The sequence below is a fragment of the Aythya ferina genome (assembly GCF_964211825.1).
Source record: "Aythya ferina genome assembly, chromosome: 3".
In the NCBI taxonomy this organism is placed as follows: domain Eukaryota; kingdom Metazoa; phylum Chordata; class Aves; order Anseriformes; family Anatidae; genus Aythya; species Aythya ferina.
The window spans coordinates 119,489,993-119,506,247 of record NC_140298.1 but is presented as its reverse complement, the minus strand read 5'-3'; the positions used below and the strand labels follow the sequence as shown (position 1 = coordinate 119,506,247).

General features: G+C 50.1%; 1 protein-coding gene across 1 annotated transcript in view; it reads left to right on the top strand.

Moving 5' to 3' along the window:
* The window catches only part of RAB10 (RAB10, member RAS oncogene family), a 37,994-nt gene that overhangs the window by 15,984 nt on the left and 5,755 nt on the right, over positions 1–16,255 (top strand). The window contains exons 2-4 of the mRNA XM_084514057.1: positions 3,601–3,661; positions 12,576–12,714; positions 15,918–16,007. Of these exons, the coding sequence (XP_084370183.1) occupies positions 3,601–3,661; positions 12,576–12,714; positions 15,918–16,007 (290 nt within the window). The remainder of the gene's footprint in view (positions 1–3,600; positions 3,662–12,575; positions 12,715–15,917; positions 16,008–16,255) is intronic.

Below are 16,255 nucleotides of genomic sequence, written 5' to 3'. Positions count from 1 at the left end.
CACGCAAGCTGTGAGCAGCAGGGGAGGAGGACGTGGGTTCCAGCTCTGCTTAGAGACCGGTTACGAGAGCTTTCTCTCCTCTCCCCTGCAGCCGAAGGCCGTGCTTTCTGCCAGAGGTGGCAGATCCGTGCTCCACAAAGACTTGCTGTGAGGCTGTGAGGCTTGTCCCAGCTGGCCTAGAGCTGCCTCTTGCTTACCTTGTCAGCTGAATTTTGCTCTCAATGATAAAACTTTGCTTTCGCTCAAGCTTTTGCCAAGGGATGAGGCTGAACACCTTGAGTTTCCCTTCCCGAAGGGTCTGAGTCACGAGCAGCGTGCAGCCCTGCTAAGGATTCCTGCCCACTCGGTTCAAAGGATGCGGATCTGACCGGGGGCACTGCTTGGTGGGTGTTTGTTCTCTTGCTTTTGTATCAAAGCAGAGTTCAATTGAACTTTTACCGAGAAGCATCTAAAAATATTATTTTTAAATAAGTCTTTGGATATAAGGCTCTTTGCAAGAGATTGCTGCGTGCATTTCCACGGGTCTCTGCTGAGCTGGAGCTGGGTGCTGCGTGTGTACCCGGGCACACAGCGACCATCGGCGTGCTGTGAGCTCTTGTCCCTTTCAGCTAGTTTTTTATCTCAATCCTGTGCCCAGAACACCCGTTTCTGCACCAAACATGAAGCGCTGTTGCAGCACAGTCCCAGCGTGCTCATCCTGTGTAGGCAGAGTGCTCTGCCCTGTAGAGGAAAGCTTTTCAAAGACCTGAGCAGTACCTGAGATCAACTAAAACCAGTGTTTTAGTTTTAAAGAGTTCAACTAAAACCAGAGCTCCCGCGTCTTGTCCGACATGCCTGTGTTGGGCTTTCTTTGGGAGGAGGAGGCCTATCTGCATCTGAAGCTTTCTTATGAGGTATTTGATTTTAAGTACGATAACAAACTGATAACAAACACCAATGTCTGCGTATTCTTAATAAAATAGCATTCTGCAGTGTTAAGGCTCATACGCAAGGCTTAGATTGACCTCGCAGTTTATAGTTCTCAGCTCTACTCAGGAGGTTTCTTGCTGGGATGTTGGAGGAGCCACTTCTTGTTTGTGTTATGCTGTAGAGGTTAATGAATTCAGAGTAGTGTCTGGCTCTGGAGATTGTTCCAGAAGTCATCTGCTTACAACCACCTTATATCAAGCCGGCCTTGAGGATCCCGGGCTCTCATAACCAAAAACTTCTGTGTAAAAGAGCCAGGCCAAGCTCTGCAAAGGTCTCTGCCCAGAGCTAATTCCCTAAGTTAAAAAACTTGCAGGCTTCATCACTGCTGTATCTTCCTGCTGCTGCTGAGCCATCTTTTACTGCTTGTTTTTGTATTTAAATAAGAATATTTTAGTGCTGCAGGGCCGCGCTTCCTCCTTCCTTCGTGCATTCAGAAGTGTCCCAAGGAGGTATAGTGGGTAGGTGCCTTTCTCTGTGGCCATCCCGGCTTTGCTCATGCTGGGAAGCCTGAAACCTCGGCAGTGCAGGTGAGCTTTACGTCCTCCTGCAGCTGTGAAGGCGTTTGGCGGAGCTCTCCGTGCTCTGGCTGTTTGAGGTGGGTTTTGGTGCACCCCTGAGCCTCTGGGGAAGGTGCTGTGGCTTGGGCTGGGGGCTGCAGTGTTGCTGCCAACTGGAAAAGGATCCAAGCACAAGAGCCATGTGGTCTTTGTTGGAAAATTTGAGTGTGGCTGGAGTTCAAGTAAGAAAAACCCTTGGTGCCAGAGCCTGCGGGCACAGCGGTGGGTGGCGTGGACACACCGGGGCACCAAGTGGCACACGCTTGCTTTTCTTCTTCCCGTTGCGATTACACGATAGCGTTAAAGCATAGCCATGAGCTAAATACAGAAATAAAATAACAAAATAAGGGTGCTGGTGATGGGAAGCTGACGGTGCTCGCCCTGCAGGTTCACCAGCAGCATCCTGGTGCCGCAGCATCCCCGCGCTGCGCTTGCTGCTGCCCGGCCTCCGGCTCAATGCTGGCTTTGTTGGCAGGGGATGCCCGCACAGCCCCTGCTGCCTGCAGAGGGCCAGCTCGTCGGCTGCTGCTCTGGGCTGCAAAATAACTTTCCCTTTTCAAGAACAATTGGGTTGTGATTTAGCGAGGGGAGAGCGATCTTTGCGTCCCGCGAGGTCCTGGCGGTGGTGCTCAGGCCGTGGTGCTGCAGGGCCAGGAATAAGAAGAATCCAGGTACAGCTTCTGTCTTCTTAAACCTGGCTGCGTACGTCCAGGTTTCTCTGTGGGCTCCGGCTTGCCCCGGTGAATCTGATGAATATCTTACCAGCAGTTGATGAGGAGCTAATTTCAGGCTCATCTTTAATTCAGTAGGTCTGGCATTACCCTCCTGTGCTAGCAATACGCCATTCCATTTTTATGCCTGTTACCATCTCGAACTCTCTCCTGAACTTGGCTGTTCCTGGAAGCTCTGTGCCTGTGAGGAGCTTTCTCCGAAGCCTCCGTTCCTGCAGCACCAGGGCGCTTTGCTGGGGGGGCGAGCACCGCGGCCACACTGACGGCCAGTTCTTCCAGTCTGCCAGAGCCACTGGGAAACTGGGAAGGCAGCTGGAGGCGGGCAGCCCTCTGGTAGCATCTCCTCTGCTTCGGGGGCTGAGCTGGGATCACCTTGGGATTGCAGTGGGAGCTGCGTCTGACGTGGAATGAGGGGTTTGTTTTATCCCCGGGTGTTAGAGCTAGCGAAATCCCTTGGTGAGGAGGAGAATCGGTGTGTTTGGGTAGGTCGGCAGCTCGCCTTATCTCAGTGCACTCACCCAGTGGCTGCCAAACATCCTGCTTTATCTGGGCAGGACCTGAGAGCAGGTGTCGCTGCCTAAAATCCCTTCGTTCCAGGGCTTTTGGCAAATGCCCTGGGCGTTGGTTCGCTACTGCCGATGGCGTCGCTGCGGAGCGCTGCGCGGCACCACGTGGCACCGTGTGGGGATGGCAAAACTCGGGCTAAACGGTGCTCCTGGTCATCCAGAGGGTTTGTTCGCCAAGCCAGCCGTGTTTAATAGCAGCTGTGCTGCTTCGGAGTTGGAGCTTAGTGTGAGTAACGCCGTGCTGCCTGGCTGACGGGGAAGGAAATGGCACACGTACCCAGAAGTGAGGTGTGGGGGCCCCTGGCTGATGTCCTAGGGCTGGTGATTAGCTCCTGCTGTTAATCACCATGCAGACTTACATCCCTGGAGCGGGGAGCTGTGCCCTCCTGCTGTGCAGGAGCTGCCGGGGTCCTAGGCCCAGATGGGGACCCTCTGGTCCCTCACCCGTTCGTTAGGAAGTACTCAAAAAAAAAAAAAAAAAAAAAGTACTCCAAAAACTTGCAGAAAATCAACTTTTTTTTAATTGCAAAAAAAAAGCAAGAAATGTAAAAGCTTTTGCAAACCACATTGCCTTAGAAGCGTTCCCTGGTGGTGTCCCTTGGGGCTGGGGGTGTTGGAGGGCACCTGCCTGCGTCCAGCTTCGCGGGCACCCTGCGTTCACCAGGAGGGCCAGCAGGAGAACAAAGCTCTTCTTGTGTCCGGAGCCGTTCTGAGCTGATGGGCGATTGCTTTTTTTGTAAAGAAATACTAATTTTTTTCTTTCTTTGTTTGTTTTAGGGATAGACTTCAAGATTAAAACTGTTGAATTACAAGGAAAGAAGATCAAGCTGCAGATCTGGTGAGTAACAGGCCCAGGAAGCTGCGCGGTGGCGTCCTGCTGGGCGGCCTCCTTCAGCAGGTTTTTGGGAGAAGGGTTTGCTTTTTTGGGGATTACATTCGGGACTGTAACTGTGTTGGTGTTGAGTATTTTCAGAAGTGGTCAAGCTCTGTTTTGTTCGAGAAGTGGGGAAGAGATCTGCGTGTTGCACTTACAGCCACTGCTACGGGCTGCTCTGTTGGGCAGGCTCTTGGCAAGTCGGGATCCTCGTAGTCTGTGATTTAGTGGGACGTGTTTAAAACTGGAAATCTTAAATTAGGAGTCGCCTCAAATCTTGGACTTTAAATTGACTGGTAGCCTTCCTCTGCGTCGGCAGGAAAGTGCAGTCACTCAGCATTTGCTTCATATTTTTCCGTAGTAAACCAGAGAGCCTCTCAGCTGGCTGAAAATGTGACTGCTGTCCTGTAGGAACGTCTAACACGAAGCGAGACTCGCACTGCTTTCCTTCTTGTCGTGCCTGTCCAACTCGTGATTTTCTTTTGTCCCATTTTAATAGCCCTGTGACAGGTCAGGAAGCTAATGGCTGCTCCCAGCCTGCGTGTCTATTGAAACTCCCTCTTCAGCCGAGTATGTGTATTGCTGGTGTGTTCTCCAGCTGCACTGAGTCCAGAACTTGCTCCTTTTGTCCCCCACTAATAAAAAATCCTGTCCTGCCTGACGGTGTGGCTGTCTGTAGGTGCAGAGATCCTGGTGCTCTGGCTCTGTCCTTCCTCTGGCAGAGCAGTCGCTGCAGTGCCCGAGGACAGTTCCTCGGGAAGGATAATCATTCAGTGACCTGGGATTTATCTCATTACACCTTCTCTGAGTTGTTTCTCGTATCCCAGTCCTGCAAGAAATCAGATAACTTAGTTATTTTGCTTTGTATCCTGCAAGGAGGAGTTCCCCAAGTTGATTTTGCTGCAGGAACTGCCCAGCGGGTCGATGAAGAAGCAGTGGATGGTGAAGCAGCTCTGCATCAGGGAGCCCCAAAGGGTCACCAGCTCCAGCAGGGCAGCGTTTCAGAGGGAGATGTCTGCAGGAAGATGGGTATAGATCAACTGGGAACTGAAAGCAGAGCAGCGAGAAGGAAGGGGCTGAGAGCATTAGCTAAAGAGGCGTTCAGGTGTAATAGAGCTGCATCGATCGACTCGCTGGGCATCTCGCTCTGATAGCAGCTCATTAGGCTGCATTCAGATCTCCAGCCCAGATCAAAGCCCAGCTTCTAACAATTACCGTGCCTGCCTTTTTCCCACAGCAGCCTAGGTGCTGCGAATTCCACGGCTTTGCTGTGGGTAGAGCCAAACGTTGGAATGACTTGAAAGGAAGCCTCAAACTCAGCGTTGGACGGGGTTGTTACGAAACGGAGAAACAGAAAATACAGAACGCTGGGGATGTGGAAGGTGTGGACAGACAGAAGCAAACTGTAACGCAGCTGTGAGCACTGCGGGCTTCAGGGGCTTAGGGAAAGGAAAAGAGGGCTTTGGTTGAGCCAAGTTGTAGGAAATTGCCACCTTTCCACGTCGCAAAGATAGGAGGGTGTCGTCTGAGCCTCCAGAGGCAAGCTTCTCGCTCCTGCTGGTTTAAAATCTCACGTTGGAAATGAAGCTTGGAAAGCAGGAAATAAAGCTCCTGTAGCATGCATTTAATGATCCCAAACCGACATAAACAACAACCAGCAGGGCATCGGGGCTCTGCCCGAGACACCGCAGCCCAGCCTTGCCTCTCTGAGTTCTGCCCGCTGCTCATTTGGCTGGAGCAGCCTCGAGCTCTGGCGAGGAGGCTTTTTTGTGCAGCACATCTATATTTAACCACGGCTTCCTGTCCTCAAACTCGCCCTGTGCTTGTAGGAGTGCTGTAACGTTTGCAGAACTACACCTCGCTCCCGCTGCCGTAGTTTGCAGGGGATGCAAACGTTGCCCACGTGAGCTTGAGGCTGTACCCGGAGCTTTTCTTCTGCCCAGAGCACGGCCGTGCTTTTGTACCTGGAGTAAGGGCACAGGAGCTGATGTAGCTGAATGAAAACAAAACAAAACTTGTCTTTGAGCCATAGCTGGAACTTCTGCTGGGATCTGTGCTTCGATAAGCTCATCAGAAGATCAGGAACTGACCATGAAAAGAAAGCAGTCGGCTTCAGTTAGGGGCAGGAGAAACAAAACTCAGCACCTGGAGGCTTTCAGGTTATGTTACAGATGTGCTTCTGCATCAGGCATGATTAATGCAGCATGTCCATCCTCAGAGGAGGAACAACCACTCTCATTTGTGACTTCTCCTCCTCCCTGCAAACTGCTGTCCCGTTGTGTGGCTGCCCCCTTTCCCCTGTTTCTCATCTGCACGGAGCTGCTGGGTTTGGTGCCATTGGCTTGGCCGTGGCTCTCCAAGGCGCCACCAGCTCTGCTTGCTGACTGCTTGTTTTATTCTTAAACATCTTGGGTAGCAAAGGCAGCTTTGGCTGCTCTTTATATTTATTACTCCTATTTTCAGCACGGTTATTACTCATGGTGCTTGTTCAGACCGGCACCTAGTGCGAGGTTTGTCTCAGGACGGTGATGCTGAGCTGCTTGCAGAATGACAATGTTGACAGCATCTTGTTCCTTAGAGGGCTTAGGATATGCCAGCTGCTTCCCAGGTTTGGGGGACTGCATTTTCCCATGCAGAAAACACCAGAAACAGGCTGTTCCTCAGTTCAGAATGACCGTTATCAACCTGTCTCTCAGTGATGCCCGTAATCCTTCATCACCCATGTACTAAATCTTCCTTGTGCTGTTCTCTGCCTGCCTGCAGCGCGGGGCTGTTGTGTTTTACTGCCCTGCAGTGTCTTCAGAGCCCTTGCCACTTCGGAGTACCGGTGACTAATGCTGGCTTTTGTACTCCTTGGGGTAGAGGTGCAGTCTCAATGGGCAATTAGTTTTACAGCACACAGATAAAAATGGCATTTTTCTAAAACAACTCGGGGCCTTTTCCTACGAGGCAGGCTGGCTGCCTTCATCGCCTCGGGGATGGAAAACGAGCAGACATGGCAGTATCTCAGCCATGCCTTGACCTCTAAAATACGTATACAGGAGGAAAGCAGGAATAGCAAGGTCAAGCTGAGCTAAACCTTGCCAGAGGTGATAAGTAACGTGATAGCTCGCTGCTATTAAAAGGGAGGCTGCTGTTCGGTAAGGATCAAGCTAGGATTAAAGTGTATCCACGTTGCTCCAAATGAAAATGTCTTTGTTGCAAAACAGCATTGAAATGAGGAGGTGGGGACAAGGGGAGGCAGGAGATGGTGGGCCTGGGGAGGGATATCTCTGTGTGCTGGGAGCCTCTGGGAAGGCCCGGAGGAAAGCTTGGGCTGCGAGCAAGGAGGGTGGGACAGGGCTCTTGGGACTGAGAAAGATGGAAAAGAAAAAAGGAAAAGAAAAAGTTGCAGAGGAGATAAAAATGCTTTTGAGGAACGGAGCAGCAGAGCTAAAAAGTTCAGCTTTTAAGAATGCAATGTCCCGCTCTCCCGGACACAGGTAGAATCGCTTTGAAATGGAAAGTGCAAGGCTGAGGTGTGCTGTAATTAACTGCACTTATTAGCAGGGCGTAGCAATTGAAAAATTAAATGTGGTTTCCTGCTCCAATGGGTGAGGTGGTTCCCAGTGGGCAGGGAAGGAGGCGTCACAGCGTAACGTAAGGTACGGTTTTGATCAGCCTGCTTTAGAAAGAGGCAAGTGGGGTTACAGGTGTTTTAAGAACTGGGAAAAACTGGGATTCTTTGGGCTGTAAGAGGAGCGACCAAAGCACAATTTTAAAATTTTAGGTATGCTGGAAGGGGTAGGTTGAGACTGCGCTAACTCAGCGCCTTTGCCAATAGAGAAGCTTTACTTCTAGAATAAAGCTGGAAGGTGGCACGGGCAAACCATCAGAAGGGAAGGTAAGCTCATCACAAGGTGTGGTAGCTGCAGATGTGCACGAGCTCACAAGGGAATTCACGAAGGAACAGCTCGTTTTCAACTGTTACGTGCACAAATGTCATCTCTGGCTCCGGAATTCCTTGATCTACAGAGGACTGGATGCTGGCAGAGCTCTGGCTTGGCCAGGGGTGGCACCTGTAAGAACACCACAGGCCAGATCTGCGTCTTTCATCCTGGTGAAATGAAGGAAGCGAAGGCTGAAAGGAAATACTGGTGTCATCCAAAAATACTGAGTGATAGACACTGAAGAGAAGGAAGGACTCTTTAAGGTCAAGGGCGCTGGAAATCAAAGTTGCTGGAAATTCACCAGCAGGAGCGAGAGACTTGGAGAAGATCCTGTTCAGCATAGCAGGGAGGAGGTAGAGAAAGGAGAACATGGAAGGGAAAAATACCCAGAGCCACCAGGTATTTCAGAACAGAACTCGATAAATAAGCGGATCGTGATGTACCCTGTTCTGCTGTGGCAGAAGAACTTTGCCCAGGAGCCCTCTTTCCAGTTATTCAAGAATATTCTGAGAAAACTGCTTGCAGAAAAGACAACCACTTTCTGGTCTCTCTCTTCAGACTCCAGAGTCTGGGAAAACAACCGTGCGTTGTAAGAGCTGATCCTAAGCGTGGATTTACAGGATGGTGACACTGGGAGAGTGAACTCAAAAAGCAGCGACCGAACACCCTGATGCTGACAGCATGGGGTGCTGGAGGGATGGGGTTCAAGACAACACAGTATTTAGGTAGAGGCTCCTCAGACCCCTCCAGTCTTGACCTAAAACTTGCCCACCACTGGGCTTTCCTACAGGATTTTGTCCCATTCCCTATTTCAGAAGTAGCCTTATTTTCTTGATGCGCAGTTCTTAATTGTTTAGAGCATAAAATATTTTTTTTTCCATCCGTGCATCTTCACTGGGAACACGTTTACGGCGAGGGAAGTTTCTGCAGGGTTTTGTTTTGTTCAGGAACGAGCTCGTTGCAAAAATAACCGCCCAGCTTGGAACACCTCTCAAGTGAAGGAAATGTGCACCAGCAGGGCTAACCGAAATAGTCCCACGTGGAAATTCCCTATTAAACACAGGAATTTGCATCTAACGGGGACGGGGGTGGCCGGCCGAAGCTGCAGACAGCTCCACTGGCTAGTGCATGATCAGTCTCATTAATTCTTGCAATTACCCGGGGAACATCTAAAGGTTAACTCTGGCTGCTGACAGCTTTTGAGGCCGTTCACCATGTGCAGAGCTCAAGGTGGAAGAGCGTATTTTGGCATTTGTCTGACTCCCTGTAAAACAACCTGATACTTCATTAACTACATTTTTTTTCCTGCCTGAATACTACTTCAGAAACCCCAAAATTTCCAGTAAGGGGGTGTCTTACAGGATTTCCCTTGTGAAGGAAAGCCTTTGACCCAGTTGCTGAGGCTGATAGCAGCGGTACGGTTTGTTCGGTGCAGTACTCTGCTGCGTAGCTTCCCCCTTCTTGCAGTATTTTGTACAGTAATAAAATTTTTAGGATTATCCTGCGGGAAATTGCTCGGCTCTGAACGTCGAGGACCAGGCTTTCAAGCTGTGCCGATGAGAGGGATCTTCACAGATCATCAGATCCAATCTTTCATCGCTGCATCCGCGTAAAGCTCGGGTAAACAAATCATAGCACACGTTAAGGCTCCCTTAGTCTCTGCTAGGTCAGCTGGAAAGCTGGCCCAGAAATTCCTTTCTCCGTTGGTTAGGCTTCCAATACGATCCAGTTTCTGCATACTTTCACGTTGGCATGAGACTAATTTCAATAGATTTTTCCCTTTCCTCGTGCTTCTCCTCTCCCAGCTCCCCCAGGACAGCCTCTTTGTCTTCCTTTTGCAGCTTGACAACCCTGGTTCTCCGTCCCCTCTTGCGCAGTAGGGCCTCATTTTCTTTGGCCGTCTCCATAATCCTTGTCTGCATTTGTTTTAGCTCGGAGAGCTAGCTGGCTTCCACAAATATTTTACCTCCACCGAGGATTTAATGCACCCCCAGCGTTTCGGAGCACGTTCTTACGTCCTGGAGGTATGAGCAACAGAATGGAAACCAGGGCAGCGAGCGAGGCGCGCGGTCAGAGTGCTTCGTGCCATTTACTCAGGGTGGATTCATCAGGCCGAGACGGGTCTGAAAACCATCACTCACTTCCTCTGTTTGCCTCAGTCAGGTCTCTAATCTCACATCCATTAAGAGTTATCTTTGAATAATGAATGGAGAGATCCATTAAGGAGGGGAAAGGGCAAAGATAGTACTTAAATATAATAATGATAATAATAAAAAAAAAGCCAGGTTCTTTGCATTTTCCCTCCCCAGCTCGCTTTTCACCCATTAGCTTAGCTTCGATTGCCAGAAAAAATCCTGTAGGAGGTAGCGAAGCGAGTGAGTTGTAGGTGTGTGGGACTTGACAAGCAGTGAGTAACAGCTGAGCGCTGCCAAAGCCAAGCTGTGTAAAAATCAATCGGTGTTCTTCGTGGGGTGCCTACCGGCCTCGTCAGCCGGGGAGAAACTGCAGATGCCATAAATCCTGGTAGTTTGGGTACGGCTCTGCTGAGGCTGCCCTGCCTGGTAAAAGCAAGCTGCAGAGGACTGGACAGGGGGAAGGCGAGGAGAGAAAATAAACTGCGTGTAAGCGAGAATTCTCTTGAGATGTTTTGCAGGAGGCCGTCCCGAGTCCCGTGCTAGGCAGTGTTTTCTTTAGTGGGCACGATGAGGGAAGGAGAGCATGGATATTGTCTTAAAGCTAGGCAGGACGAGATGAAAGTGTAAATAGCAGAGAGGGCTGGCTTGTAACTCGTGTTGCTCCTGACCCATTGGAGAAATGTCATGGGGGAAAAGCCCCGTGAAGTTCGGGAGAGACAGAAGCAAAGCTCTGAAGTTCAGTGTGTGTGACCAGTGACCCAGATGTCAGAAAAACCTGCTTAATGACAAGGCAATGCAGTGGGGTGCAGGACCAGGCACGCTGAAGTCTCCTAGAAACTCTTCCTGTGTGGTGCTGGCCCGGCTTCTGCACCCCGGTTACGTGCAGGTAAATTGGGGTAGTTCAGGGGAGTAGGTGAGGCTGGGTGGTTTAGACCTTTGGCCAGCAAATAAAGTCTGGAGAGCTTGGAGTGGCCTCAGGATGGCATCAGGAGGAACTTCAGGACATCAGGAGTCAAAAAACGGGACAGAAAGGAACTGAGAGGGATTCAGCACCGTTACAGCCAGCCGTGAAGCACCAGGTGTCTCTGTGTGGGACCCCCAAGGTTTTGTAGCACCAGGGCTCCTGTGGGGCTGTGAAATGCTCCTGAGCAAAGCTGCTCGGCGCAGGGCCTGCCCCTCGGCCTTCTGCTCTGCTCTTTGCCCTCGTCCTGCTGCTGTCACCTGCCAGGAGGGGACAGGAGCTCACAGCAGCCATCTCAGGGACTGCTGGACCTGGGGCTGGGGCTCCGAGCCCAACGGGGCCGATGAGACTCGCGAGGAACTTGGCAGGCCCTGCAGCTCGGGAGCTTTTCTTCACTGGTTTTGTGTGATGTGGGGGCTTTTGGTTGATTCCCTGTCCGTCAGCTGACACGTGGAAATGAGAGAAATCAGAGAAATCTGACGTGTCCTTAAACAAACAAGCTGGGGGCAGCCACAGCCAGCGCCTGGGTCTTCACCAGGCTTGGGGCTGGCAGCACCCACCTTCCACCAAGGCAGTCACGAATAGTGTTGCTCAAAATGTCTGCAAACACGTCGTCTGCCAGGTTGGTGTCCTCTGGAAGACACTTGCAGAACGTGCAGTTACATCCTAATTCTCACTTTAATGGTGTGCAAGTTTGTTTAGCCAAATCTCGTGCATCCCACTGAAGATTTCACAATTAGCTGGGAAAGTAGATGCCTTCAGTGAGCTTTCACCATCCCTTTTCAGCATCTTCCGCACAGAAACAGACAACTTAACGTTATGGTACATCTCAGATGCTTTATGTTATAGTACATCTCTGATTTATTTCTCGTTCACTTATAGTCCTGAAGCATTACATCAAAGTCTGCAAGATCAAGTTAAAACTTCCTAAAACTGATCAGAAAACAAAGTTATTCTCAGTTCTGAGTTCCAGAAACTGGCTTTAAACTACAAGAGAGGAGATCTACGTTAGATAAAGGAGGAAATCCTTCCCTCTGAGGGCAGTGAGGCTTGGTGCAGGCTGCCCCAGGAGCTGGGGGTGCCCCATCCCTGGGGGTGCCCAAGGCCAGGCTGGATGGGGCTGGGGGCAGCCTGGGCTGGGGGCAGGGGTCGTGCCCATGGCAGAAGTGGTATTGGGAGAGCTTTGGGGTCCCTTTTCACCCAAGCCACTCTATGATTCTGGAAAAAAAAAAAAGTTGTGTGATTGTCTTCGTGGCTGCTCAGCAGCCGATGAAACAGGAGGGGATTTTCTCCAGGAGCACCGCCCAAGAAGCCAGTTCTGTTAGTGCTGCTCCAGCTCTGCCAGCCAGCTGGTGGAAACCTCACACAAACTGGAGGACTGAGTTATATTTTTGTTTATTTTGGAAGAATTCAGTAAAAGGAGTGAGTGCTTGGGACCTGGTGTTGTTGGGGCACTGCTGCTGTCGCTCACAGTCCCCTCGAGGTGCTGTGGGAACGTTTCTTGCTCCCAGTCGCTGCACACCACTGGGGCTCAGAAGTCTTTGGGATGCTGCCCTGAGACGAGAGACTTGGAAATAAAAGCTTCTTTTGGACAAAAGTTTGGAGTTGTCGATAAAAAATACAAAGTTTAAAATTAACAAATTCCTACCGTGGTTTGATACCGGGTTTGTTTATTGGGGTGAGATACCAGGCCCGCTGTGACGTACTGCTTTGCTGTTTGACAGCTGAGAAAGAAGGCAGAAAGCAAAGCTATGTAAGCCCCATTAAGCAGTCCAATGTCTTTCCTCTGTCATATTTTTTTTCTGAAAAAGTGTTTCTGTAGATCTTGCCTCTGACACGCGCTCTCTTTGCAGGGACACAGCAGGGCAGGAGCGATTTCACACCATCACCACCTCCTACTACAGAGGTGCCATGGGAATCATGCTGGTGTACGACATCACCAACGCCAAGAGCTTTGAAAACATCAGCAAGTGGCTCAGAAACATAGACGAGGTGAGTGGCATCTGTGTGATCCCGGCCCCGAGCTGTTTGTGGTGACCTGCAGAGCATCTCGTGAGTCCCCCAGAGCGTACCTTATGCTTCTGTACTGGCACCGAGGTGTGGTGCACCACTTAACGTGGGGTTTGGGTGCTGTCCTGAACCTGGCCCATCAACTGAATAACATTTCAGGCTGTCCTGAACCTGGCCATCTCCTGCCTTCCCCCCTCAGCTCTCCCCGCAGCAGCAGGGAGGGTTGCAGCACTACCCGGGGGCTGGCAGTGTCCAGATGTGTTAAATCCATGCACGAACAAACTTTGTGCCTGTGCTGGAAAATACTTTGAGGTAGGGACCACAGCTTTTGGCAGCTGGGCAGGGCTGTTTCCAGGAGGAGCTGCCACCACAAGGTGGTGTGCGAAGGAGCTGCGCTAAGCCATGAGCTGGAGAGCAGCTGTGGAATGATGCACCACCTCTGATACGGACTCATTTTATTTGTGTGGCTGTGTTGTCCTCAAAGATGATTAAATCTGATCACCTCCACTCTGTTGTCTCCACCAAAACTGATGTCCTGATGCATTTGCAGGTTTATCACTGCTGTTAGAGGTCGTATTGCAAACTGCTCTTGTTGAATTCCAGCAAATTACTCAAACGTGTGTAGCCAGTTGTTTTTTTTTTAGGGGAGTACCGAACAAGGCAAAATGGTTTTATCTCATTTCACCACGCAAAGTTGGTAAAATTTCAAGAGAGGTCAAGTGAAGCAGAAGAAACCGGTGTGGAAGCGTTCAGTGCCTGGACCCCTAAGAGTTTGCTCTCAGGGAATGCCAAAATGTTAGAGAGCAGCACGACTGTTGGGTTTTACTTCTGTTATGGTGTCTTCTGATGGAATAAACGTTGGGGCTTCCAGCTTCGTTACTTTTTAGAAAGCACAAAGATGGCCCCGCACAACTGAGTGTCGGCAGGTGGGTGCTGTCAGGCACTGCTGCTTGAAGCACTGAGGCTGGTGAAAGGCTCTTAGGGCAAAAATGTTACGTTGGGGCTGTAATTTTCCTAGCAGAGACATGGGAAATTACACGGATACAGAAAGGCAAAGATTGAGGTGGGCGTGGAAGCAAGAAGAAGGGAAAGAGTGGGGTAGGACAGGAAGAGACTCAGCAAGGAGCCGAATGTGAGCTGGAAGCCAAGGCCTTTAGACTTGTTGCTTTATTTAAAAAAAAAGTCATGTCCAGGCTGCTGAGTAAGGCTGTCAGCCGTGCCACTGTGCTCTCAGAGCCGGGTAGCACAAGCCCTGTGGCTGACTTCAGGTGTGTCCGAACCCCGAGATTCAGCTCCAGCACTCAGGCTGCTCCCTGAAACTGCCAGGTGCTGTCCCCTCATGTGCAGGATTACTGCTGGTGACAGCAGCAAACGAAGCAGTCAAGTGCTTCTGTCTGACAAGGACCTAATGCTGTCAAAGATATTCTCTCAATAATGAGAAGTTTGGATCAGAAAGCTGCCATTCGGAGTTGCAGTTCAGCACAAAGAGGCGCTTCTACAGGATATGTAAGCCCTGATTCTGAAATAATTGGGAAAGCTAGAGGCGTGTAACTGTCACACCTTCATCCTTGCTAAATATTAAGTATTTAAAGGCTGCCAGCTCTGCAGAGGTGCCCCACGCCGAGCACTTCTGCTGCAGGCCAGCGGGAGTTCATTGAGGTGTTCAAGTGCTCAGTTTTATGCACGGGGGCTGGCTGTATTTGAGAGGTCTGCTGCTGTGTGAGCAGTTCTTGGGGCACGAAAAATCAACATTTCTGGTGTCTTAATCTGCACGGTGTCTTTGCCATCTGGTTGTTCTTACTCCTTATGACCTGGAGGGAAAAAACTGGGGGCGATTCTCCTGAGGAACGTGAAATGGGTCATTACTGTGAGCAGGAGTGCTGGATGTGTGAAGCTCTTGCCTGTGTCGTTGTGTTAGTAATTCTGCTGTAAAATAGCATTAAGGCTGCTGGAGTGAAAGTAACTTCAGATTAGACTTTCCAAGAAGCTTCTCATGTCAGGCTGCAAAGTACCTCAGTTATCCACTTAAGCGATGCTTCGTGCTGGAGCTCCTCTGCTGGTCTGATGGGTATCCCTGGCGTGTTCGTGCCTCGTTATGGTGGATATGGGCAGTACTTGAGGTGTTCCTGTTCATACAGCACTCCTGGAGAAACCCCTTGGTATTGGTTTTGCCTTAGGAGGCTCATTCCCTGTGTATGGGGTCCTGCTTTTTGTTGGATCTCGAGTGTTAGCCCGGTGCTCACTTCAGTTTTCCCGTTGTGATGTACAAGTTAATGTGCACTCAGTGTAGAGTCAGTGCCCTTTCTCTACATGAGTTTGCCAGCTTCTGGGTGAAACACTTAGCAGGTAGAGCTAAAGCACAAAACTGATGTGCAGTCGTGCTCCGATGATAGCACGATGCTGGAGAGCTTCAATTTGCCTTTGTTATTTAACCCAGGAACTCCTCAAAAACAAACAAACAACAAAAAAGTGTTTTTTTTTTTTTTTTTTTTTTGTAACTTAGAAACAACTTTTCTGTCGTTTAGCTTTGTGGTGGTTGAAAACACTGCTGTGACTTACCTGTCTGGAGCAAAACTATGCAGACAATCCCTTAAATCCCAAAAAAGTAATAGTGTCAGCTGGAGGCACTGCAGTGCGTGGAGCGTGATTGTTGGCAGCTGTAGTTTTGGGATTCATTTTGTCCTCCAATGTTTTGGCCTCTGTAGCATTGTTTCTGTGAGTGTGTGTGTCCAGCGCACGAAAAACCTCAGGCTTCTAAGCGCCAGGCAGGAAGCTGCTTCGTTTCCCATGTCACTGAATGCAGCCCAACCAGGGTTTGCTCGGCGAATGCTGGGAGCTGGGAGAATCTGTGTCGCAAAACAGCACTTAATCCTTTTCAGAAAGGAAGACTTCACACTTAGACTACACAAATAAAAAGGAAGGGGAAGAATAACTGACGTTGGGATGGTGGCAGTCCTGTCTCCGTGCCGTTGTCTAATTCCACTTCCTGGATACACGAGCTCTTTATTTTCAGGGTAGGGTCTGAAGAATGATTTCTGCCAGTCTTTGTTAGGACTCAGGAAAGAGCTGGTCAGCTAGGCGTGTAAGTGAGCCTGGGCTTTGAGCAGTGTGGAGATCCAAAAGTAGAGCAGCTGCTTGCTGCGTGCTGGGGGAGCTGTGTAATCCTGTCTGTTATCTCGTTGTAGCATGCCAATGAAGATGTGGAGAGGATGCTGTTAGGAAACAAGTGTGACATGGAAGATAAAAGAGTTGTTCCTAAAGCAAAAGGTGAACAGGTAGGTGTGGACGAAAACTTATTTATCCAAGTAAGCAAATCAGTGCCAAGACTTCCTGCCATTGTCGGGTGGTTTAAGTGCCACGCGGGGCATGCCAGGGAACAAACAAGGGTTTGCTGCCTTGTGAGCGTAAGGAATGTTTCCTGGAAGTTGCGTTGTGAACAACTGCCCTGAACGGAGTGAGTTCAGCTGCAGTTCCTTCTTTTTTGGAGAGCTAAAATCCTGCAAGCAACCTTTGTTAAGCTGCT